This window comes from Ascaphus truei, chromosome 6, assembly GCF_040206685.1.
Source record: "Ascaphus truei isolate aAscTru1 chromosome 6, aAscTru1.hap1, whole genome shotgun sequence".
NCBI classification, from domain to species: Eukaryota; Metazoa; Chordata; class Amphibia; order Anura; family Ascaphidae; genus Ascaphus; species Ascaphus truei.
The window spans coordinates 104,466,020-104,492,555 of NC_134488.1; the positions used below are offsets into that span (position 1 = coordinate 104,466,020).

Consider the following 26,536-nt stretch of genomic DNA (forward strand, 5'->3'; position numbering starts at 1 on the left):
GAACCTGGGATGTTTACATCCACTCTGCAAACCTGTGACTCACCCTATCACCGCAGATGACCACAATAGAGATTTGTCTCCCATGAATGGTTCTGTTTAAAATCCTGTAAGTGCACATTCTTATGGGTGCTGATTTTTAAAATAAATGTACCTTATTTTTTACTCAGTTACGTGCTATGGAGCTTGCGCTTTTGTTTGTTTTTTGTTCATATATATATATATATATATATATATATATATATATATGTGTGTGTGTGTGTGTGTGTGTGTGTGTGTGTGTGTGTGTGTGTGTGTTTACAGCTGAACCCTGTTATAACACGGTACTCAGGGTCCACATAATGAGAACGCGTTATAACCGGGATCACGTTAAAAAAATGTAGAAACAAAATGGCAGCCGTACCCGCATCTGCAGCTCTCTTCCTGCTTCATCAGCTTCGGGCGGGTGTGTATGTGTGTGTTTTGTGTTGTTTAAATAGGGCTCTTGTTGCCTGACCTTTCCCCTATGGCTTTTGACACCCAAACACTACAGCTCCCGTTATGCTCGCTGCCTGAAAGAGCCTCATGATTTGTTATTAAAGATATATATATATATATATATATATATATATATATATATATATATATATATATATATATATATATATACTTAAAACCAGAGACAGAACATAAAACACAGACAAAGCTCAGTTTTTAGCACATCCAGTGAGACTCATACACGGTACAGTGCCTGAATATATATGTATAAATATCTAATAAGTAAAATGGTCTTTTAGTTTGACATTTTTGGCCAAAATTGTTGTAAGCCCCTGAGCCAACGCCAAGGCAGACCACATATCAGGGGTCCCTAACGCTAATATAAATTCTTAATAACCTGTGCAATAACAGGAAGAATGATTTATAGTAAATCTGTCAATATAAGTTGCAAAGTTCTAAGTCTGTTCTAAGTTCTAAGTCTGACTGAAGCTTTTATTAGCCTGTACATTACCAGGAAAAGCACTCTGTATTAGAGATGTCACAGCCAAACTGCAAGCAGGCGAGTTCCCCTGAGTGGAAGATGCTATGGAGTGAGCCCATAACCATTTAAATGTATATATACATTATACATATACATATATATATATAAACACAGAAAAAACAGGCGCACTCATAACGTAAAAAGGTATAACAATATTTATGGAGTAAAGGATTTAAAATGCACACTCACAAACATAGCTTAATAAAAAGCAATTTTGAGTATAACTCAGCCAGCCCGACACAGGAACCCGGTACCAGATGACTTCAGTGTCCGGTGTAGATTCACTGCAGCAGCCTCTATGGACGCCTCCGCAGCCCGGAGAACACGAGGGACGCCACCTTCCTCTCAATCCGGCGTCACACAGTGAGTTCTCAGCTCCAGGTATCGCGAGAACTCAGTGACGTCAGTGGATACAGCCGGAACAAGTTCACATACGTGTATTCAGTGGACAGCTGAGATAAATGTTTCCAAAGAAACAACAAATGCTATAGCTGGCTTGTGAGTGAATAATTATTAAAAATGGAACAATACACCTCCACCAAACACTCTCTACGCGTTTCGTCTCAAAAGAGACTTCATCAGGAGATAACAGTACAGATGAGGAACATAGTATTTATAGTTAGATGAACCAATCAGAACATAGAAGACTACTAATTGCTAATCAGACACACATGGTCAATACCATGATCAAATTAACCCCCATATGTTCCAAAACACATACGGGCCAGATAGACAAATAGTACTAGAGAAAGTGACCAAATAGGCAGATACAAATAATAACATACAATTTAACAAATACATTAAAATGCATATAAGTACTAAAGCAAGATCTAATATAGCATAATAATATATTATAGCATCATTGGTTTAGTATTGTACTAATGTAATAAACAGATGTTAGTAGAGAAATATCAAAACTCCACATAATTGGGGTCAATAAATCTCCACTGGATAGTACATATAAAGAGATAATGACTAAAAGAGTCAGAGAAATCAGAGTACAAGAGGGGGGAGGGGGGAAAAAAGGGGAGGGGGAAAAAAAGGGGAGGGGGGGAAAAAAGGGGGGAGGGGAAGAAAAAAAAAAGGGGAAAAAAAGGGGGGATGGGTTACTCCTGATGAAGTCTCTTTTGACACGAAACGCGTAGAGAGTGTTTGGTGGAGGTGTATTGTTCCATTTTTAATAATTATTCACTCACAAGCCAGCTATAGCATTTGTTGTTTCAATGGGGAAAGAACCTTGGAACATCTCTTAATCCAGAGGATTGGGAAGAGATTCCATCTCTATCAACACCACTATAAAAGAGAACAGTTACAAATTGCTTTATAGGGGGTATCTTACCCCCGACAATCTCCACAAGATATACCCTCTGACTTCATCACTGTGTTTTCATAATTGTGGAACACCGGGCACCAATGTTCATATATGGTGTGAGTGTCCTTTATTGAAAGCTCTATGGATGGCTCTATGGATACAAGTGTTTAAACTTACTAGCCATCTACTTCAAACAACAATTCGCCCCAACCCTGCCTTAGCAAAGTCCTTCTAATATTAACAAGGTAGAGGACAAACTATGACCCACATTCTTTCAGCAACTAGATGCTGCATTGCCTTTAATTGAAAACAACCAACCCCGCTAATGAATGCAATTACGAATAGAATCAACCAGACTATGGTATTTGAAAAAAATGACTGCATTTCTTAATGACTATCAATAAATTCCAGAGGGTTTGGGATCCTTTGTTCTCAGAGGACTCCTCTCTTACCCATGGAAGATAATTCTTTAGACCTGGGGCCCTGTAGAGGACAAGTCTCCTAAAGATTCTAAGTCGGAATTTTCATTTACACAGTATATTATCGGTAATGTTTCGGTTTAAGTGGATTATGCTGATGGACCAATGTCTGTTATATTTACAGATAATATATTTTCTCTAAGCACTTTACCATATGTTTTTAATTTGTGTAATCTTATTTGCATGTATATTGTTTAAGTTGTAATGAAATTATTTCTTTCCATTATTCTCACTCCCATCCTACCCGTCTTTTGCTTTTCATAACTCCTTCCAAAAAGCTTAATAAATAAAAAGTAAATTTTTTTTTTGATTTAAGTACTTGTTGTTAAGTGTATATATATACATATATATATATATATTACAGTATCTGTACCCATGTTTGACCCATACTTTCCATGTGTTATTAAATCAACAAAGTACTTTTCACTGCAGTCATTTGCACGCATACATAACACTATTAGCACGATCCTTTGGTACTCTGGTCTGCACATTTGCTCCTCATTTCTGTATTCCTTTAAATGCCTCTTCCCACCCTTAATATCTGCAGTAGACTCTCTTTCCCTCTGGTTGCCCTTCCTGCTTCCCACCCCCTCACTGACTTCAATTCTCTCTTCCTAGTGATGTTTGTTTTACAAGTCCTCCTCTCACCCTCCCCCCAGTTTCCCACACTTTGGGTCTGCCTCTCACTCTCTCTTCTATTCTTCCCCGCTCACCCCATGTCAGATTCCTGCTGTCTGAAAAGCCTCTTTCTCTCTTCACATGCCAATTGTCTGTCTAGTTGTTACTGGCTGCATTCATCTCTCCTGGCATCACCCAGATGAAAAGATTACCACTGTCATTTAAACAACATGGTGACCTTGAATGTTTTATACCAATGTAGCATGGTCCCATATGTGTATACTTTTTCTAAAAGGTTTAGACAGTTAACCACTTATCCTGGCAAATTATACTCAGCCTTTATAAATGAATAATAACTAGCAACATTTAGAGTCTTGTTTGAAGTACTTTAAGAGGAAATAATGCAAAGTGATGAGTAAAATCTAGGTAATAATCTCTATAGTACATTCCCAGTCTCTCCATCCTCCTGTCTTTATTTTTGTTAAATCCAATTTTTTGTGTTTTGTTTTTTCACCCCTTGGTCACAGTCTCCTGTATAAATCAAAGTCTGTTCCCCTTGGCAGTTTCTCATTTCAAGGTCAAGGCTGGATTCCTTACTAGGAATGAAGGGGAATCACACTGGCCACAGATTTTGTGACCACGCATTTTAACCCCTTCGCTGCAATGAAACCAGCAATGCATTGAAGAGCAATACATCGTTTCTCCTAACTTTAAAGGGGATAATGATGCTCTCTGTCATATATACCAATGGCCTCTTGATGTCAGCACCTAATTCTCTTTAAAAGACAATGCAAGTGCCCTTTTTTTTATATACAATTTTTTTTTACACATGATTGAAGCCGGGGATCTCCGGAGCTGAACCCCATTAATACCAGCTCTGGGGATTCCTTTCTTCAGAGATACAGACTTCCAAAGTGGTGCCGGTATCTTGGCAAAGTTTAAAGCTCCTGCATCACGTGGGCCAATAGGAAGCCGAACCTAATGACGTCACAGCTTTCTATTGGCCCGCAGGGTGCGGGAGCTTTGAAACTCGACTATTGCATGATCCCTGGTAGCCGAGCGGAGAGGCTAACAGCACTGCCAACCAAGGCCTGTATGTCCGGAAGCAGAGAGTCCCCAGAGCTAAGATTAAGGGGGTTCAGCTCCGGAGACGCCCTGCTTCAGACACATTGATATATGCAATGATATGCACATTCACACAGATCCACTATTTCTCTCTGTTTTGTCCTTCTTTTCCTAATATTGGAATCTTCTCAACAGGAAATTTCATAAGACCAAAATGGCCAAAATTTTCAAAGACATTTTCTAACGTAACAATGTTACATTACAATGTATATCTCTCTCTCTCACTCTCACTCACTCACACAGATGCTCTTCTGCCAACATTGATATAAATGAGTCTTTTCATTCATAACTCTGTCCACATTTGCTCTTCACTATGTTCCTTACAGAACCTAATTCATTTCCAAACTCTGATATCTCTATTTCCCATCTTTTCTCTGCATTGCTCATCTGCAACATCAGAGGTTTCACCTCCGGGTTCTGCTCTCTGTAATCCTTCCCCTCCTTGGTAATGAAAGGGTTAGTCCAGGGGCCCTGCTCAACATTTCATCCTTCCATCCGGCAAGTGCGCACAATGTTGCAACATAACAACCACTATGAAACCCGATGATTTAATACTAGAACAGACAAAATCTCAAACAACATGCAATCTGAAGCTGGTAAACTTAGTGCCGCCTAACTACTGCCTTAAATTGTAATGGTACCACCGAGTACTAACCCACAATCTAAAGTTTCACGGCCTTTTCAAAATGGATTCATTAGGGTCTTCCTGGCAGTCTCTAGGCTGCAAAAAGAGTTCAAAAAGCAGCACCAGATTTATCAAAGAAAAGGATTGAAAGACATTGAAGTGTTTTCTTTGATAAATCTGATGCAATTCTTTTACTAGTTTTGTAGTCGGAAGACTTTAATAAATAACATCCATTCCGTAGTCTCTCACTGTAGTATATTCCTGCAGTCACTATTTTAGCAATTCTAACCTTTTAAAGGTGTGTTTAATTCGCTTACAACATGACTTTATAAGACTGTGCTGATCAGCAATGCATGCCCCATCTTCTTAATGGCACTTTGATCACTGGTTGTAAATGTGGAAAGTTAGTAGCGAGTAGAGAAATACATTATGAAAGCATTCTGCTGGGAAGAGCAAATTGGGACATATATTTTACATTCACTACAGAGTTAATGTGTTTTAGAAATAGAAAATAATTGGCATCAATATTTTGGCACAAAACCATATAAGTGGCAAATATGTACTATTTCCACATGAGATCTCCATTAGAACAGAAATCAACCAATTGCAGTGACATGTTTGAAGCTGCAGTTCCACGCAATGCCTGGGTTGAATGAGGGAGGTTGGTTACCAACCCGTGAGAAATAAACAGGTAGGAAAAATTCTGACTGAGCCACTAATTGAACCAGCTGTGCTGAAGTAGGGATATCCTGAAAACCTGGCCTGTTGGCGGCCCTTGAGGACTGGAGTTGGGCACCCCTGCATTACACCTTATGTTCAACTGTTTGTAAAAAGCATCAACCATCCAGATGTATCCTATTTACCATTTCACTGTTATTGGTTCAACTGGTTCATGTATATTTTATTATTCATTCCCTCTAGATTGTAAGCTCTCACGAGCAGGGCCCTCATTACCTTTTTCTACATGTTTGTCCATATGTTTATGTAACTATCAGCTCTCTGTACCCCCACTGTACCGCGCTTCAGAATATGTTGGCGCTTTACAAATAAACAACAATAATTATTATTATTATTTACATTTTCGCATTACAGTGCGTTGCTGGCCCCTATGGAAGCATTTTGTATGATGATGAAGAGCATCTCTACCCAGTTCCAGACCCCTACACATTATTCTATTTGATGAAAATATAACTTAAAATAATACCTAATGCATACTTTTTCCAAGTACTAATAAAACAAAAAACAGATAAAGTGCGCAAATTATTAAATCTATTGATTAACCCCTTCACCTCCGTGTATTATTTATATAACAAAATACAACCTCTAAATCGATGGGTGACCTGCAGCTATATGAACAGGGGTAAACCCCTAGGCAACTGAAACACAAAAAAGACAAAAGCGCAAACGCACATAGTGAAGTTTGTAAAAATGGGTGAATATAATTTTAGGGTATAATATCTGCGTACATCAGGTTAGTGGGTATAAAGCATTTCATGTGCAATACATGAGTTTACCAACGCCGCACTGCCGCCTCCAGACTTTGGGAACTCTCTCTCACAGCATCCAGGACACACTGTCTCGATTATAGTTGGAAACCTCCACTGTGGTGCTGTGTCTTGGTCAGTCTCCTTCCCCGATCGCTGCCGTTATAGCTGCTCCTTCAGCTATAACGGCAGCGATCGGGGAAGGAGACTGACCAAGACACAGCACCGCAGTGGAGGTTTCCAACTATAATCGAGACAGTGTGTCCTGGATGCTGTGAGAGAGAGTTCCCAAAGTCTGGAGGCGGCAGTGCGGCGTTGGTAAACTCATGTATTGCACATGAAATGCTTTATACCCACTAACCTGATGTACGCAGATATTATACCCTAAAATTATATTCACCCATTTTTACAAACTTCACTATGTGCGTTTGCGCTTTTGTCTTTTTTGTGTTTCTTTTTCCAAGTACTGTATGGCTGATTTTTACTTTCACCTACTGCCCTTTAGCTCGCAGTAAATAAAGCGCTCTTTCTGTTTGTGTTTGGAGAGGATTCTAGGCACGACTAGTAACCAATTAAGAGATTATAACCATGTTTTGGGCTCCCTTCTGCACAGAAGAACCAGCAAATAGTCAATAATGCAGTATAATATGTCATCTTAATTAGTAAGGGAATTCCTTCAAATTAAATGCTGCTTTTAAGAACCCATTCTCTGCCAGAGGAGCCAGCGACTCATTGTGGGGCATTAAAGTCCCTTCTGACAGCGAATGATTTAAAGAGCAATAACAAGAAGCAGACTATTGCAAGCTCTCCAGCAGGGAAGGGTTTAATAATGTTTGAGAAATGACTGCTAGGCACATGAAGCAGTAGCTATTTGAAAGCTGCATTCTGTGGTAATCGTGTAACAATTACAACACGCCACAATGTTGCCGGCCTGGGAGTATGTCACCTAACTTTTCTGAAAGCCAGTGTTGTCTATTAGTGAGCATAGTATAATTTGAGGCTTTTACAAGCTGGGTGGGTGAACCATGTCAGCAGAATTGTTGTGATACTGTGTTTGAAGCTAACCCAACTCTTGTAGTGCTTCAATGTCAAAAATCAGGGACAACAGTGTTTCAGAAAGTAAAAAAACCTGCACGCACCATTGTTTGCCAACACGGATAGTTTTGTAACAGGTTGTAATACCTTTAGTACACTAGCTAGAGATGCTATAGTGTACCGAGTCTCCATGTCCTCACAGGTCTTTCCTTTAATAGTAGTCAGGGCAAAAGGTACCTGTGAGGTTTCAAACCGTCTGTGCACTGTAATGTAATCTCTGAATTTTCAGGCGGCGCCACCACTAAAAGGCATCAGGATGGGCGCTCAGGCATGTCAAACTCCAGTCCTCGAGGGCCGCAAACAGGCCAGGTTTTCCATATCCGATGCTGCTACTAGAACACTAATATAAAGTGCATACACGTGCAGTTATCACAAAAAGAGACACATTTATATTTACACAGACTGTTTTCAGACATCTCTATTTATATTTAACTGTACTATGACTATTCCTAATAAGTTAGTGGGTAACCATTCTGTCTTTCTATATTTCCCTAAGATACCCATGAAATACATGCCAAGTCTGACTCATACAGAACCAGCTTCACTCATTCTTGACAGCGCTCACTCCAGGTTACACAGTAAAATGCCCACCATTCTGCATGAGTAAAGCCTATTATGGACAGAGAAAGAGCATGTACCTGTTCACACTGCAAAATGCCACCACTGACAGGCATTGCATTCTAACATTCCATGGGTTAAAGCAATACAAAAAATGTTTATTACAGTCTGCCCATACATATTTTTGGGGGGAGATAACAAAGTAACTTAAAGCACATTTAACTGCGCCACTGCTGAAGCATTGTTGTAAAGCCACAAAAAAAACTACAAATCCAATTTTTTTGCTTTTCAGTTCTTATTAGAAGTCACCCCGGCCTCATCCATTTTACTTGAATGGCACGCATTCTTTTTAGGGGATCAAAAGTGTATGTGACCTTACATCTGGATATATCTGCAGGGCTACAGCATAAAACGAATTGGAAAAGATCACTCTAGGAAAAATACTCCTTAAGCCCATCACTGCAAATATATTGCATGTTCTCTGCAGCTGGCGGGTTAAAAAATAGAGGGGGGAACATTTAAAAAAATAAATAAATAAACCTTTCCCAGTAGATTGCAGTGAAATAAAAGGAAATATTTGTAACACATGTCCCACCAAATGTGTTAAATAGCTTTGAAATTGTATATGCAAGCAAAACGGCAACCAAAAAAGCACATTAATCAAATATCACAAAATTTACTTTACCTGCTTCTTTTGTTATAACAAAGAAAATAATAAAACAGAGCAACAAATGTAAGTGAAAAGTGAATAATAAAGTGACTTATCCTAATTATTCCTGCAGCTGAGGTCCACTCTCTCACCCAGACAGTATGAACAAAAAGTCCAGAGTATTGGGGAAGGGGAGGGCTATAGCGCAAAGACAAAACATAACATAGTGTGAACTATATTTAAACAGGGAACGTTCCCACTCCAATGATTGAACTCACAGGATAGTAAGTATTTTCAAGCAGAGAATAGAAGATGAACTGGATACAAAGACAGGGCTGCTGAACGTTGTGCTTCCCACTGTGGATTTCGATCCTCACCCAGTTAAGGCTCCATATAGAAGGGACATTTTAAAAAGGCAAACATAGTGTAATTCCACTTTAATAGTAAACAGTAAAAAACATATATATAGTGCACTCCCACATTTCACAGTTTAAAAGCACATTGAGAGTCACCAGTTGTAGTGAAGGTCCCATCCTCTCATTAGCTCCAGCGTATACAGCCCCAGATCTGAGAAACACTTCTGCGTCATGTGATGTCACAATTTCATCTCGCATTAGGCTTCATTTATACCAGAAACTGTAGAGCGATCTGGTGACGTCATCACAGCGACGCTACATGTGCACATGCAGAAGCAATTTGTAGCACTACTGCAGGGAGACATGGCCATATCGTTTCTATATCTATCCCTCTATATTTATTTAATATATTTATTCAATATATTTATTTATTTCATATATTTATTTATTTCATATATGTATATATGTGTGTACTGTATATAAATGTGTGTTTAATATATTTATTAAATATATGTATTTAATATATTTATTTTATATGTATGCATGTATGTGTGTGTGTATATATATATATATATATATATATATATATATATATATATATATATATATACATATATATATATATATATATATATATATATATACATATATATATATATATATATATACACATACATATATACACATACATATATACATATATATACATATATGTATATATGTATGTGTATATATATGTATATATGAATGTTTGTATATATATATATATATATATATATATATTATATATATAATATATGTGTGTATGTGTGTGTTTGTATATATGTGTGTGTGATTGATTTGTTTAAGATGCACTGTGATCGGCCGTGCAAATCACGTGATGCGGTCGTCTCCTGCGAAAAACAAAATCTCATATCTCTTCATGAGACAGAAGCTTTGCAGCATATCGCGGCGCTACCATCGCGATTAGTATGTGCGCTTTCATTGCATGTTATTGTTTTGTTTTGAAGCTGCGCAATTCCTGGTATAACCACGGCCTTAGCATGGAGGGATCGTCATGGTGTGAAGCAATAAGCTGGGCTCTCTGTATCTCTCTCGCATTCCTCACCTTCACCGCTAACGCGTTTCGCTACAGCTTCATCAGTATAGTTACCTAACTGAAGAAAGAATGTGGGGATCAGGCCAGAGTTATACATTTGTATTTATATACTTATAGTTTATATGAAAGTCACACTTTAAAGAGGTAATCACAAGTAGTGAGCAAAAAATACCACCAAAGTGGCATAGATATTCCGTCTCAGTCATGAGATGGCTAGAGCAGTGATCACGACTCTTACCCGCTCCCCGATATCAGGAACGAACGCATAAGCCATAGAAAAGAGCATTCTTTGAATGCTAAAGGTTAAACACGTATCAGGGTCATTGCTTACATTTATATTAAGGGGCTTATTCTTTATATTTCCCAAAGCAGCCGACAAGCCATTTTGAGCAAAAAATTTCCCACTCAAGTAAATCGGGAGTTTCGGCCGAAAATGGCCCAATTAGCCAGTTTGGATATAGAATAAGCTACTAAGATTGTATCACCAATCGCAAAAAATGAATCATGATTTTGTTTTCACTGGGTCTTCTGACCCTGATCAGATACTTTCCTGCTAACACTTGTCTATGTTTGGTTAACATGATGGCATTAGAAATACTTTAGAAATAAAGTACGACGAGATCAATGATGATTGTCAATTTCTTGCACCAACAAATAATGTTCTAATGAAAGAGATTGTGTAATGATGATAAATTAAAAAAAAACCTCCAAAGCATTTGGCTAGAATAGAAAACTTTGAGTATACATTTTTTTTTTAAAGATGCTTATACCTGTCTGATCATTCATTAAAAATGTGCCCGCCATCTACATTTAACCTTTTAAATTTGTCACTACCATCAGCTCACCTATGGTGCACTGTTCTATTAGAAGATCTGCAAACAATGTGTTTGCATCAATACTTTTGAAAAACAGCAAACTACATGAGGAAATCATAATGCTGCATCTTATCTGGATGCAAGGCAAAGAAAAGATAAAGACAACTTCCAATGCAAGAAGACACCTTCTATTCAATGAGCCGTACGGCGTCTTCCAATGCCAGAAAGTGCCTTATGTCATAGCAACACTTAGTACATTTGGATCAATAATTTTACAACATAAAAAATGAGGCAACTGCCTAAATGGCATTGGGGCTTTGTGTCCTCTTATACAAGATTCTTGTAAAACAACTTGTTTTAACCCTTTTTGGCAATGAATGGGTTAAACATTTATTTATGATACTGCCGGAACTTCCGATAATGTATTTGAGTGCAACCTACAAGTCCCTCTCACTCTTTAAGATACTTCACCTAGTATCAATTTCACCTACTGTACATATACCAACGTAGATCAATATAACTCTTCTCTTAATATTTCCTGATGATTTCTTTCTCTTCTCCTTTCCTCAGGCTCTTCTGTTTTTAGCCAGCATTGCCGGACTCTGCTTGGCTATCAGCCTCGTCCTGATCTCCGTCTATTTAATCAGATTCTGCTGCTGCAGCTCTCAGGAAGAAGAAGACTCTAAGAGCCATCATGTTTGCTGTGTCACCTGGAGCTGTGTAGCTGCTGTCATTATATGCTGGTGAGAAGCTCCCTCCTATTACATGTGGATAAGTTTCTCCTACTAGGTAAAGATGGAGCAAGACTTACTGTCCTTGGGGCCGCAGCCCGACCGCGGCCTCAAAAACAGTGCGTTTTGCTGTCTTTGAGGATTAACGCTGCAGGGTTCAATGCTTCTGAATAAGACCCACAGCGATAATCCTTCACTTGATGGGAGAGAGATACTACTGATACTAACCTCTTAGATGAGCTATGCAGCTGTCTCTCTGTCTGCAGCCATCTCCGTCTCTGTTCCCATCTGCAATGACTTCCCTCAGCGCTGAATGTAAGATGTAGGACTTGCCAACATTCTGGATGATGTAGATGCCTGAATATGGGTCTCTACATCATGAGTGGAAGGCTCTATGACCATATGTGGTCATCTGTGTCATCAAGGGAGATGGAGAGGACAGGTCTGTCCAACCCGATTGATGATGTAGATGACCGAATATGGTCAAAGAGCCTTCCACTCATGTTCGTCATCTACGTTATCCATGGTGTTGGAAAGCCCTGCATCTTACCTTCAGCGCTGTGGGAAGATGCTGCATAGCTCACCTAAGAGGTTAGTATCGGTTTTCTCTCCCAGCAGATGGCCCAAAAGGGTCAACACTGTGGGGTCCAATTCAGAAACTCGGACTCCCGCAGCATTAATCCTCCCTGTTCTCTGGACCACGGTACGGCACCGCTTCAGCCGCGTGTGAACACCACACAGAAAACAGTAAAATTTGCTACATCTGTAAAACATAACACTATAGTCCAATGTAAAGTTGTGTGCGAATCAAAAACCTAAATGATTGATTCTATGCCCAGGGATGACTACATATTATTAAAGATGAAAAAAAAAACCCTACATAAAACAAGTTATTGAACATACTGTACAACAATGAACACAGTACAATGTAGCTGCAGTGCATAATGATAAGTATTTATACGCTATATATATATTTTCCAGACATTAAAAAAATTATGGTGGGTTAAAAAAAATTGACATAAACCCTCCATCATACAGTTTACAGCAAAAAGAAATAACACTTGTAGGTACATTCGCCTGTCTCAGACAGATCTCACCCAGATTACCCAGAAACCCTGGCTGCAGTGGAAGCATTGTATGCTAAGCAATAATGGGAAAGACAGGTTGCAGATCTGTCTGAGACATGTGAATGTGCTCACAAATGGTATTTTTATTTGCTTACAGCAACTTAAAAACCTTGACAGGTTTGCTGTGATGATTTTGATTAATTTGTTTGATGCCTGCCCCTGCTGCCCTCTACTCCACAGCAGTGCCTAAAAATAACTCATCATAAGCTGTCTAGTGCAGCATACTGTACAACACACTGAAATGCAATTCGCTACAACCCCATCCAGCACTGAAGAGATTAAGTCTATCAAATCTAGAGAATAAATCCCTCCATCTATTCCTAGAACACCGCTTGCAAAAGATGCAGTGGGGCTGAGAATGAAGTATTCAAAGCTAAAGGTTCACCACCCCAACAAAGCTCCTGTTTGCCTTATCTATTGCAAGTTATATATAGAACGCCTCATTGTCCAATGCTGTCAGATCTTTTTTCTCCTGCTTTCACCTACAATCACAAGCATAATGCCCTGTGCTCTCACTTCTAACTCTTACTGTAGCCCTGTTACTTATTCCCCCACTCCTCACTTATGTCTTCCTGTTACTGCCCACATTACTCAGCACACTGTGTATCTGACACAAATCCTACTGCCATTGTATGTTTACTGCTTTCTCTACTCATGGGTAAGGGGGGAGGAGGAAGAGCAGTCAGGTGGTCAGACACTGCTTCTTTCCGCCTCCCTCTCCAGCTATCACCCATTGCTGAGAACACAACAGCAAGCGCCACAAGGCTTCATTTGTTTAGCTGGGACTGGGTGGCACTGGACTGTCTTGAGTCTCTCTTCCCAGCTGCAGCAACAATACAAGCCTTGTTCTCATTCCTTTTCTTCCTGGATCAGAGAAGGAAACTGTTTCCCTTTTTCTTTTTAATCTCAGTGCCCCGCCACTGTTTCTCATGGCCTGTGGGCTTGTTATTTTTTCTCCCCTGCTTAATAACACTTTGTAATAAACAGAGCATCACTTTCCTTTGTACTTTGTCCTCATCAACTATATTCAGAAGAAAGAGATAACTATGACAGGCAAAATATAACCCCTCCCATAATACCAAATCCTAATGAAGAAATATGGGAAATATCTGTAATTCACAAGAAATGTATGTCCCTTAGTAACATGGTATATTTGACTTTAAGGCAAACGTTGGCTCTGTCAAATTATGTATTTGAGCTCCTGCACTATTATATATTTTAATGATCCAAAGGAAAGGGGGGGGGGGGGAAGTCTTATATGGAAATAAATGGATCCAGAGCCAAAATTCCTTCCTAACTCCTAAATTTGCAGAAGCAATACAATACCCCATGAAATAACTCTGTTACATTAGTTAGTTTGGTATTTATAGAACATTAACTCTTAAAATTCTAAAGATATATTTCCTTTCCTTAATAAATGTACATTATATATATTTGGTTCATGGCTTACCTTGTGGTAAGCTATACAAATAATATCTGACATTATAAAGATCCATAGACTTCGAACACTTGTGCTGCATCTGGTATAGCAGGAGTGGCCAACTCCAGTCCTCAAGCGCCAACAACAGGTCAGGTTTTAAGGATATCCCTGCTTCAGCACAGGTGGCTCAATCAGTGGCTCAGTCATTGACTGGTGGTTCAATCAGTGTCTCAGCCATTGAGCTACCTGTGCTGAAGAAGGGATACCTTTAAAACCTGACCTGTTGGTGGCCCTTGAGGACTGGAGTTTGCCACCCCTGTAGTATAGCATTAGATGGCCAAACAAAGTAAAAGTGGAAGCCCAAGTCATTCACAAAGCTAAAGATGCATTTAAATGTGATTTGGCCATGTATTTCTTTTTTTTAACTATTGAATTGCAGTAGGGATGCTGAACCAATCACGCCTCTCACCGAAATATTCCAAGGGTGTGTTCAGTTATTGCAATGAAAAGTTGCCAGAACATAGGAATATTTTACTCTACCACCTATTGTGAAACTTCCTTTCCAATACCATTTCATATGTGATGGACTTATTTACTACAACAGGGTTAAATGGGGGACTCATATCTTCTTTTACCAAGACCATAGCCAAGATAGAAGGCGCTTCCCATCTCTGTTTCACATCTCTAAGGCTGTGTCCATGGTACCTCAGACCGTGCGGACACGAGCGAACAGACTGCCTTAAGGCAGTGTTCGCATACATGTGGTGTGCGGGCGCGTGGAGGCAGGAGGGGGCGCCTGATGCGCGAGAAATCGGTTAAAACTGATTTCTCGTGCGACAGGCCGGTTACGTGAGCGATTCGCCCAATGAGTGCGAACCAGTTCTGTGATGTCACTGGGAACGCCCCCAGGAACGCCTCCCATGGCCTGAGTACTATAGCCAGGGAAAGCACCTGCTTTCCCTCAGCCTCAGCGCGTCTCTGCACGGGCTGCAGCACTATGTCCGCAGCCTAAGCTTCCACTGGGGGAGGTAAGCAGAACACAGAGCAGATTTTCTAGACACTACAAATATGAGTTTGTACATTTCACTACACTGCTGTCCATTAGTACAGTAAAGGAAAGAAGAGGAAAAGACGGGGCTAAACAGAACCAAAGGTGAACATTCGGGTAGGGGGAGAAGGAACTAGTACTGGTTTTCCTTGAGGGACAATGCTACAAGGAATGGTTTAAATGACTCCAAGTCTTGCTTTGTAAATTGAAATGATTGCTAGTCTATTTTCATATTTGCGGTGTGATACGAGTTTCAGATGGGACTAGGCAAGAAAGTGAGAAGAATACACCACCTAAATCAACCCTTGTCCCCATGGTTCTTCCTTCATGCTCCTAGTCTTTTCACTAGATTTGGTGAATTTAGATCATGTATTGTCTCTGTCTTCTCAGCTGCATCATGTGGAGCTACATTTCGGATTATAACAAGTCAGAAATAATAATCAGGGAGTGAGTAAGTTAACTTTCTATTATTAGATGCACATTTGAAAGGGTTGAGGTTATAAGGGCTGCATTGGGTCAGGAACAGCGCTGCTCGGAGTTGTATATGCTACTATGTTCTCAGAAAGAATGATGGAGAGAGAATGCTCAGCGTTCTGCATGAACAAGAGGTCTCATTCAAGCGCCAACAAAATATTCACAAGTGTAGACAAAGAAAGCTCTGTCCAGCACCCAGTCCAGAAGGACCAGAGTAATGAATTAAGCAGTTGTAGAATTTGAATAAAACAAAGCAAAAAAAAAAACCTCATCTTTTTTTAGCCTGCTTCTAGTCTTATAGTCTTATAGAGGAAGGTTCTTTACATTATGCACATACATGCTACACAATTATAGTATTGGTTTCTGGAGCTATGTTTGAAATGGCATGATTGCTGGACTCTCTTTTGTTGTGTTGCTACATTTCAGCACCACCAAAGTTGTGGTCATGTTAGCTATTATAAAAAGGTTTATGTACTCATGATTTTTAATCCACTCAGGAGTGATGTTCCATAATACTATGATGGTGCTGAGTTTGCAATTGCATTTTTCGATTTGTCCCATTACATATAACTTTAGATGGATCATATTTGTAAATATACCATCTCTAATTTTCTGCGTAAAGACAAATACAACATTAAATACTAAGGGGCTTATTCTATAATCTCCTGAAGCACCGATCAATGCAGTCTACATTAAAAGCATAAGGAGGCACAGGTGATGACTCAAAATAAAGTAGAAGAGTTATCAATAGCAGATGTGCATTTATAACACTAAAAGTTTATCTTAACATTAACTTGAAAATACCAATATTACTGAAGTTATGGTGGGTAAAAAAGGGACAAAAACGCTTGACCATACAGTGTACAGAAAACAAAAATATCACTCGTGAGCACATTCACGTGTCTCAGACAGGTCTGCAACCCTGCTTTTCACCATTATTTCTTTGCATACAGTGCTTCCACTGCAGCCAGGGATTCTGGGAAATGACATGCAGATGAGCACACAGTGTCACCTTTTACTGTCCATTTTAACATGGACCCCAATAAGCTTATGCCGGCCGTATTACACAGCTTTTGAGCATAGCCTGGGTTAATGAAGTGTACAACTCACAAACAGCTGTGTGTTCATTTGCATGTCATTGCCCAGAATTCCTGGCTGCTGTGGAAGCAATGTAAGAGATAATAGCGAAAAGCAGGTTGCAGACCTGTTTGAGACATGTGAATGTGCTCACAAGTGATATTTTTGTTTGCAGAATATTACTGAACAACTTTCCAGTGGTGCTGAAGGAACAGCTATTACACCTGCCTGCTCTTCTCACTGCAGTGGTACTGAAAGGACAGCTCCTTTACCAACATTTCTATTTGTCCTACACCTGTATTCTTCCTCCATTCCTTCTGTGCCGTGTTTTTCAATATTTTATAGTTGTGTAGGAATGTAGGATAAAAAGGAGGGAAATGGGAGGATGTAAAGATGGGGGGATACTAAATATATGACTATTTTTACAGTGAAGGACAGTCAGCCTTTTTTAGCCATAGTTGGTGACCTTCAAGGTCACCATGTATTCTGGACATCTGTGGATCATTTTGTAGCAGCTAAACATCCCATAAATAATAATAATAATAATAATAATAATAATAATAATAATAATAATAATAATAATGAAAAACCCTCTAAATGTTTTTACTGTAATAAAGGGATCAAATTAATAGTGCTAAAAGCACAGTTCCCACACCTGTTTTTGTTTGTGCGTTAGTGCCTTGGATACAATCTTTATACAATAACCTTCTAATTCCATTTTTTTTTAAATCAGTTAGGTGGTCATATGACCCCTATGTAAAATCCACCGCAGTCTTTGCAATCCTAACATGATTTAGCATTCAACACTGGTGTCTGTGTCAATATTTTATTGCACCTGCTGGCACTAAGAGCTGTTTTTTTTCTAAACACTCGACATAGGAAATTGTACTTATTTTGAATAATACATAAATACCATTTGTGTTGAGATCAACACCACCAATCTATGCAATTCACACACAGACCTTTTTGAAGTGCTCTAAAAGAGAATGTATTCAAATTTTCTCCATGCTAGCCCCTAATAAAGAATTTGTTTTGATCTCCTCGTGCAGGATGTATTAATGCATACAGAACAATATAGTGGGGTAATTAAGGCATGTGATCGGTTGAAAGGTTGCAATTGCACTGGCCACATCTGTGGCCTAATAATAATTTACCCTGCAAACTGTGACAAATAAGCAAAGCAGAGAGGCTTTCAGTGAAGCAATGTACCTGCATATAAACACAAATATCCAGAGTAGATAAAATGCATGTGCAAACATTGGTATTGGGTTGATAAAAGCTATACATAAAAAAAAAAACAATGTTTGGAAACAAAATGTTTATTTTTTATTTTTTTTTGCAATTTAATGATCTCTTAAAATGTATTCCTGAAAATTCTTTCTTCTGTCAATCCACAAACTGCATAACAATATGAAAACAAGATTTTAGAATGTTTTTTATGTGTTTGTTGTGATGTTTAAGTGGGAAGGAGGAGGGAGAAATGTCTATTTAGCATGTTGAAGGACTTGAAAGAGTTTGATAAAGCTAGTGGGAAGCTGCATGAGTGCATACTGGGGTACAATGGAGGGGGTTCAGAAAATCTAAAAATGCACAAAAGGAAGAAAGAAAGCAATGTGGTTTCTCACAGACTCTTATCTTTTCTGGCTGCTTCATAAGGGGTTAAAATGTGTCTGTCTGGAGGGAAAGAAAGGAAGCTTTTTTCATTCCCCCTCCCATCTTTTAAGGACTATCATTTTCCCACCAAGAATTCCTCCACTGAAATAAAAGGGGGCCCATTAGCATGATAATGCCTCCTCTCCCATTGCCGAGACACGTGTTACCATGGAGACAAGGAGTAGAACGCAGGGAGGGAGGGAGCTAGATATAAAGAAAGGAAAGGGTTTGTGAGAGGGTAAATGTCTCAGTGGAGAGTCTGAGGAGGTCATAGGTTGATTCCCACCCTTAAGCCCAATTAGAAAATTGGGGTAAAGTGAAATGAAGGCTGTTTGTGCTGTCAGTGTCACATCTCATTTTTCCCCTACATCATCATGGTGTCAACTTGACGAAACACGCAGTATACTGTATGGTGCTTATTTCCAGAGACTCAGCATCTCATCTAGGGGGGTTTATGAGTGAAGCTTTAAACTCCCACTGTGCCAACACAAGGAACTGCAGAGCAGACTATCAGGAACAGTTATTCCCTATTTCTAACATTTAAACACTCCAGAACAAAACAAAAATTTTGTTTTAGCCTTTAAATGCAGTTTCAGTATCATTGTGCAATAATATATTTTAATGGAGCAACATAGGATTCCTTCAGATATTTAGGGGATATGTAGCAAGGCAAAAAGTGGTGCAATGAGGGTAAAACAAACTGCACCAGTGGCATAGAAAAAAAAATCCCATGGATTTCAATGGGATTTTTGTATTTCATATGTAGCCCTGTTTCCCTATAAACAGGAAACTACCCAATACTGCGCTTATACCTGTTGGCTACAGGAGCCTGAACCTCTGCCACGGAGAGCCTTAGGTGTGTACTTACTCTGGTGCAGCGCCTCCACCTGTGAGGGATCCTAGCAGTGTGGAAGTAGCCCCTCATAGGACACCATAATAACCACCCACACAATGCAAAATAACATAACCTTTACTGACACACTAGTAATGATGTGAAAGGAGTATTCTCCTTTAAGAACCATATATATATATATGCGAATACTATACAACTTGCAGGGATTACTCTCCTGAAGTGCCACCCACCACCGTGTCCCACACCGTGTCCCACACCGTGTCCAGAGAAATGTGTGTCTCACACAGAGTCCCAGAGAGTTCCACAGTATGCAAAGTCACTTGGTCACTAGTCTAAGAGTGTCCCCAAAGAACCCACCCTTATAGGCGTGATCAGTGCCTGGGTATAGACCGGTTTGTTGGTGCACTTATATTATACGATACCTGCCCAGTGCGACGGCACCTGGGTCTTTAAATATCTTCAAAAAGGATCCGATGATCTCCTGCGTGCCGTCCGGGCTTCACCAGCAGTATGATCCGTCAGAGGCGATCCCACTCTGAAGATAGTGTCTTTAAGGAGTGCAGCGTCCTCTGAATCCCTAACTATCACTCTATAACATTAAGGGGCAGGGTCCCTCACCTAGGGCCTGTCCCTGTATCACAACAAGCTAAATATGTCTCAGGGCCTGCCTGGGGCCTAGGGGGGGTTGTATTCTGGCCTAGTGTAGAGGCTTACTTGCCCTCCACATGGACCCTCCGTCCGTTACCTTTCTCTCCCTGTGACACGCTTCCTTATTCTGCCTGCAGCAATCCTCTAGCCCCTATTGGTTCCCTGGCATCAGGTGGGACACTCCTAAAGCTCATGGGAGTTGTAGTCTCCTCCAAGAGTCCTACCTGATTGGTTGCCGTTCGCACGCTTTTACACTGCCCGTGCGCAACCTAGAATGGCCGCCTCAGCTGCTATGCGCATGTGCGAACCTCCTAATATAGCAGCTCTCTCTCTCTGCAATTACCGGAGCTCCCGACACGCGTGCACGTGCATCCGCACGTCCCCGCAACCGCCCGCACTCTCCTGCACAACCGGAGGTAACGCAGCAAGGGGCACAACCTCAAAGGGGGGAACATGGCTACATCCTCCCCCTGGTGAAAACCACAACGTTCCCGCGTGGGAACGCCAACACATAATTATATAATGAAAAATGCAGTACATAACTATGATACACATATCTCACTTCGCTCTAGACAATATGGTACAGTTCAGTGAACATATTAATCACTGAGGCCAGTTTAGCTTTTGTCTGCTGCTGCCTACCACTCATAGTGGGGTGTCCCTAATTTATCATACACCACTCTAGTAGGTGGCCGCCTCACTCTCTGACTCCGACGAGTCTAAGTCTCTGCAGTTTCATTGTACACAAAGGATTCGGGGGCTTGAGGCCCCATTTCTCCATCAAGAGGTGAATTAAATAGCACACAGTCTCTATTAGGTACAAAGCTAGGACTACTAGGATTGAGAGGACGATGAGTGGGAGTTGCTTGGGATTGGTTTTGAGGTGCATACCCATTATCCGGATCTCCTTCGGGGGGTGCCCACGAATCATTAGTGGATTCGTTGGAAGTCGCTTTAATAGGACTTGTTCTTGTGGGCTTGGTTGAATGTCAGTAGGCTTCCCCAATTCAGAGATATCAGTTATGGTTTCAGGTTCTGGATCATTCCCATCCACTTGCGGTATGGGCAGCAGGTGATTACGATGCTAAACCTTTACCCGGCCGTCCCTATCCTTTATGTGGTACACCGAGAGGCCAGGCATCTGAGACTCAACTTCAAAGTATCCTTCTCTCCACCGATCTGCCAGCTTGTGCTTGCCATGGATTCCCAAATTTCGAAGGAGGACAGCGTCTCCAGGCCGAAGTTCTCTATGACGAATCTTATGATCGTATCTCCGCTTATTATTAGCATTCACCAGGACAGCAGCTCTTTCGGAGAGCTGATAGGCACGCTGTAGACTGTCTTGGAGCCTTTTTACATATCGAAAGTGCATTGTATTGGGTACCCCATTGGTAGATACCCTTAAACGAATGTCCACCGGTAAACGTGCTTCTCGCCAAACATGAGAAAGTACGGCGTGTATCCTGTTGATTCGTGCCTAGTGCAATTGTATGCATATACTAAGGCCCCAACATTTTTGCTCCACTCTCCCTTCTTGGAGTCTTGCAGCATGCCCAACATATCCAACAATGTCCGATTAAATCTTTCCGGGAGAGCATCTCCCTCAGGGTGGTAGGGTGTGGTTCTAGACTTTTGAACGTTTAGTAGCTTGAGCAGTTCTTTGATAAGCTTACTTTCAAAGTCTCTCCCCTGATCAGAGTGCATTCTATTAGGCAAGCCATAGTGCATGAAATACTTCTCCCACAATACTTTTGCTACAGTGATGGCTTTTTGATCTTTAGTGGGAAACGCTTGGGCGTATCGAGTGTAGTGGTCTGTCACTACCAGTACATTGCTGATACCCTTGAAATCGGGCTCTATACACAAAAAGTCCATGCATACTAAATCCATAGGAACGGAGCTTTTAAGATGTCCCATTGGGGCAGCACGGGTGGGGAGTGTCTTCCTATGAATGCACCGTAGACATTTCCTGCAGTGTTGCTCCACTGACTCTCGCATTCTAGGCCAGAAAAAGCAATCTCTCCCTAAGCCGAAGGTTTTATCCACCCCCAAATGTCTGTGATCATCATGTAGTGATCTTAAAACGAGACCTTGTAGACGCTGGGGTAGAAACAGCTGTCATCTGTCAGGATGGTCATGATACTGAACAACTCTATAGAGGAGGCCATTATCCATCTCAAATTTATTCCATTCCCTCATGAGTAGGCCCACAGCATCAGGCGGAGCCCTTTTTATTAAGGAAGAATAATTTTTGTGTAGTGCCTGTCGGACAGCATTAGCCGCTGAATCATGTATTTGCACCAATACCACTTCTTTCCATGTGAAAATGACATTCTGGTTGATGCCCATTCCATCGGGGTGACAGTAGGCTTCGGGAAGGGCTTGAGGTCGACACCCTAAGGAATCTGCGGCTCGCAGCTCGGAGAACGCCACTCGGTTGTTTATGATGGCTGCAGTGGCACACATAGCTCTCATCCTTGGACCCGAAATTCCTTCACAGGAATTGTCATTCCTTCCCAGGTCTTATCCAGTCTCGGTCTCCTAGATAGAGCATCGGCTCCTATATGGAGGGACCCAGGTTTATACTTCAAAGTGAACTGATAATTGGAGAGCGTAGCCAACCACCTATGACCGGTCACATCTAATTTGGCGGTTGTATGAATATAGGTCAGCGGATTATTGTCTGTTCGGACTTCAAAAGGGGACTCCATATAGGTAGTCCTGTAGTTTTTCTGATACGGCCCATTTAAGGGCAAGAAACTCCAACTTATGCACTGGGTAGTTCTTCTCGCTAGGAGTCAAACTTCTGCTTGCATAGGCCACGGGGCGCAGTCCAGTCGGGTACTTCTGCTGTAGTACCGCTCCCAATCCGTTAAGGCTGGCATCCACATGTAGGACATACGACTTCTCTGGGTCAGCATAAGCCAGAACAGGAGCCTCTGTTAGACTCTTCCTCAGTCCAATGAAAGCTTCCTCACAGGCCAATGTCCACCGATCCCCGAAGGGGGTTCGGGGAGTGGTACTCTTCTGCTTGGGGTCCTCTGGGTAAACCTTCAGTAGATTATTCAGCGCAGCAGCCTTCTTGGAGTACCCGTCCATGAACCTCCGGTAATATCCGCAGACCCCAAGAAAAGACCTCGGTTCCATCACATTCTCAGGTCTCGGCCAATTCACCACAGCTTCTACCTTGGCAGGGTCGGTGGCCACTCCATCCGCGGAGACTATATGGCCCACGTAAGTGACGGATGTCCGGCAGAAGCGGCATTTGTCCAAGGAGAGCTTCAGGCCTTCTTTACCTAGTCAGTCCAGCACCTTCATCAGTCAAGTCTCATGCTCTTCGAGTGTTTTCCCGAATACGATTATGTCGTCTAAGTAAACCAAACACTCACGAGGACTCATATCCCCAATCATTCTTTCCATCAGCCGTTGGAAGGTGGCCGGTGCACCGCAAATGCCTTGAGGCATTCAGGTGAACTGATAGAACCCCAGCGGGCAGACGAACGTCGTTTTCTCTTGATCGGCCAAGCTCATGGGGACCTGATAGTACCCAGATAGAAGGTCCAGTACACTAAACCACTGACTTCCAGACAATGTGCTAAGGATCTCCTCTATTCCTGGTAGCGTGTATTGGTCAGGCGCAGTACGTTTGTTCAAGGTTCTGTAATTGACGCATAGGCGTACGGATCCATTTTTCTTCCGAATCACCACTATCGGCGAGGCGTAGGGACTTCGAGATTTGGTCACTATACCGGCCGTCTCCATTTCATTCAGTACGTTCCGCACATCCTCCACGTCTCGGGGAGCTATGAATTGGGATCTTTCTCGGAATGGAGTGTCATCATTCAGACGAATCGTGTGCTGGGCATTGTGACTACATCCCACGTCCATCTCGCTTGTAGAGAACACTTCTCGTCGCTCTCTCAACTGAGCACATAGCCTTTCCTTCCATGCTTCCTCCAGTGGAGATTCCCCGAAGTCAAATTGTAGTTCTTCCAGCTGTTCTCTCACACTGGCAGCATTGACTGTCACTATGTCGTCCACAGGATCCACAGGATATATCCTGCCCAGCCTTTGCCCCACTTCAAATGGTTCTGTGTGCAAGGAAGTATTCTGAACAGACACGGTAATCCTCTTGGGGATGTCGGACGTCCACTCTCGTACTTCGGGTATCATTCGGTATCCCCAATGAAGTTCAGACTCAGGGAGGGTCTCTAACAAAAAGTACCTATCGGTCTCATGACGACCGTAATACTTGACCAGCGCTGTCATGTGTCTCACTCCCCCTGGTGGAATCTCCACTAACCCTCATTCTTGATTGAAGATTTTGCCGTATTCTTCCTGAGACGCTACCATAGATAGCATTCCTCCTTTAGTCCAGAGGCTATTTTCAGGGATGACAATGGCAGCTCACCGGCCTCATGAAGGTACGAGCGAATCACCGACTGAGGTATGTCCGCATTCATGCCCAATATGATGGGTGCACTTGGATGCTCGCGAACCTCGGGACAGACCAGGGCTTCCACCACCATGGGGTGCGACTTGTTAGTATTCAACTGTAAGATATCCACCTTGACCGCCACTATTCCATCTATGGGGTAATCATCCTTACTCAGCCCCCACAACTTCATATTTTCGACCGACTGCAAAGGAAGATGGCTGAGGTGCTGGTCGTAGAAGGGATGGTAGATGATAGTCACCTGGGACCCGGTGTCCAGTAGTGCTGAAAAGTAGACTCCTTCTACGACGACTCCTAAGATAGCAGTGGGTCCTACTCTACTGTAGACATCGGGGAGCGGTTCATCTTCTGTCTGGACCCTTACGTCTCCTCCACTCTCTTCAGGTAAGGCCAGGAATGTAGTGAGGGTTTGCTGTGCTTGGACCATAAGGGATTTAGCACTAGTGGGAGAGCTTTGCCGTTTTGGACACTCTCTAGCGAAATGACCTGGTCATCCACAGTGGTAGCACATGCGTTCACCACACTGCTGTGCATGTCTGGGTGACAGATGCGTTTGTCTAGGACTCACAGTGGGAGAGGTTTCCTTCGCAGCAGGACTCCCCGTGGCTTTTGGGCGGGGTACCTCTTTGGTCTCCTCCTTACGCGAATCTTTGGCCTTCTTTGGGGTATGTAATCTAGTATGGGCCTCATGAACTTTCACCTCATCCAGTAGATCTTCTAATGAAGGGGGTTCCCCTTTCATCAGGGAACGTCTAATCATGACCACGATATGGTGGGTGGGTATAGCTCCCAGTAGGAATTGGGTGCGTCGATGCTCATCCACAGCTGAGGCACTAATGACTTTACGGGAGCATAAATCCCACAAGATCAGCTGAAGTCTTTGGATAAAATCAGACAAATCTTCTCCCTCTTTCTGGCGAAGGTTGTAATATTTAGTCCACAACTCACTTACGTCGTCTTCCTTTCCATAGGCTCGGATAAGAGAATCCATCATCTGCTGATCGGTGACATCTTCATGCTGTTCCTTATACATTTTGATAGTAGTGGACGAGGGAGGCCGTAGACATTCCATTATTCGCTGTCTCTTTACCGCATCTGAACAGGTCCATTCTTCTAATACCTGTGAAGTGTATTCCTTCCAACCCTCAAAGGTCTCTTCACCGGTGGGAGTAGGCTTGGTCCCTGAAAAGATTTTTAATTTGCGGTATGGCTGCGGGGGTGGGGATTCAGATTTGGACCCGCCCAATTGCAGTATAGCCTTGGCTAGTAGCTGGATATCCTCCATTTTACTAGAACCGGGGCTGTCTATACTTGACCTTGGACTAGAACAGGCTAGTGCACTGAAATTATCGCCACAGAAACTCTCGGGAGAGGAGGGAGACAATTGTGGCGTGACTCGCGCTCGTTCTCTGGGAGGACTGTCAGGCTCTGTTTTTATGGGCGGGGTAGATTACAGGGCAACGGGATCCTTTTAGCTTCTAGGACCCACACACTGGACGGCCCTTCCCCCTCTGTTATGTTTTACTCTACACTCACTAATAGGGCATGCCACTTTCCGTCAGTGTCTTTGCGGTGGTCCTGGACTCTTATTTTACCCTTTATGTGGGATGCTGTCTTAGGGCACTCAGGATTTCATATGAAAGGGCATCCACGGGCACTTGCCCTACTGCGAGTGCTCGGAGGGGCGGTACTTGCATCGCCAAGGCCCAGTCATCTACCGCCTTGCGGGGAGGTGAGAATACTATTGCAATTGTCATGTTTACACTGATTTCGGGCACCCCCGGTCTGAATCTCAGCAGCGCCTCCAAATGTAGCCCTG

General features: G+C 41.9%; 1 protein-coding gene across 4 annotated transcripts in view; it reads left to right on the forward strand.

Moving 5' to 3' along the window:
- TTYH1 (tweety family member 1) overlaps positions 1-26,536 on the forward strand; it is a 110,112-nt gene that overhangs the window by 32,149 nt on the left and 51,427 nt on the right. For all 4 annotated transcript variants that reach the window (XM_075605513.1, XM_075605512.1, XM_075605516.1 and 1 more), the window contains exon 2: positions 11,801-11,973. In XM_075605513.1, the coding sequence (XP_075461628.1) occupies positions 11,801-11,973 (173 nt within the window). The remainder of the gene's footprint in view (positions 1-11,800; positions 11,974-26,536) is intronic.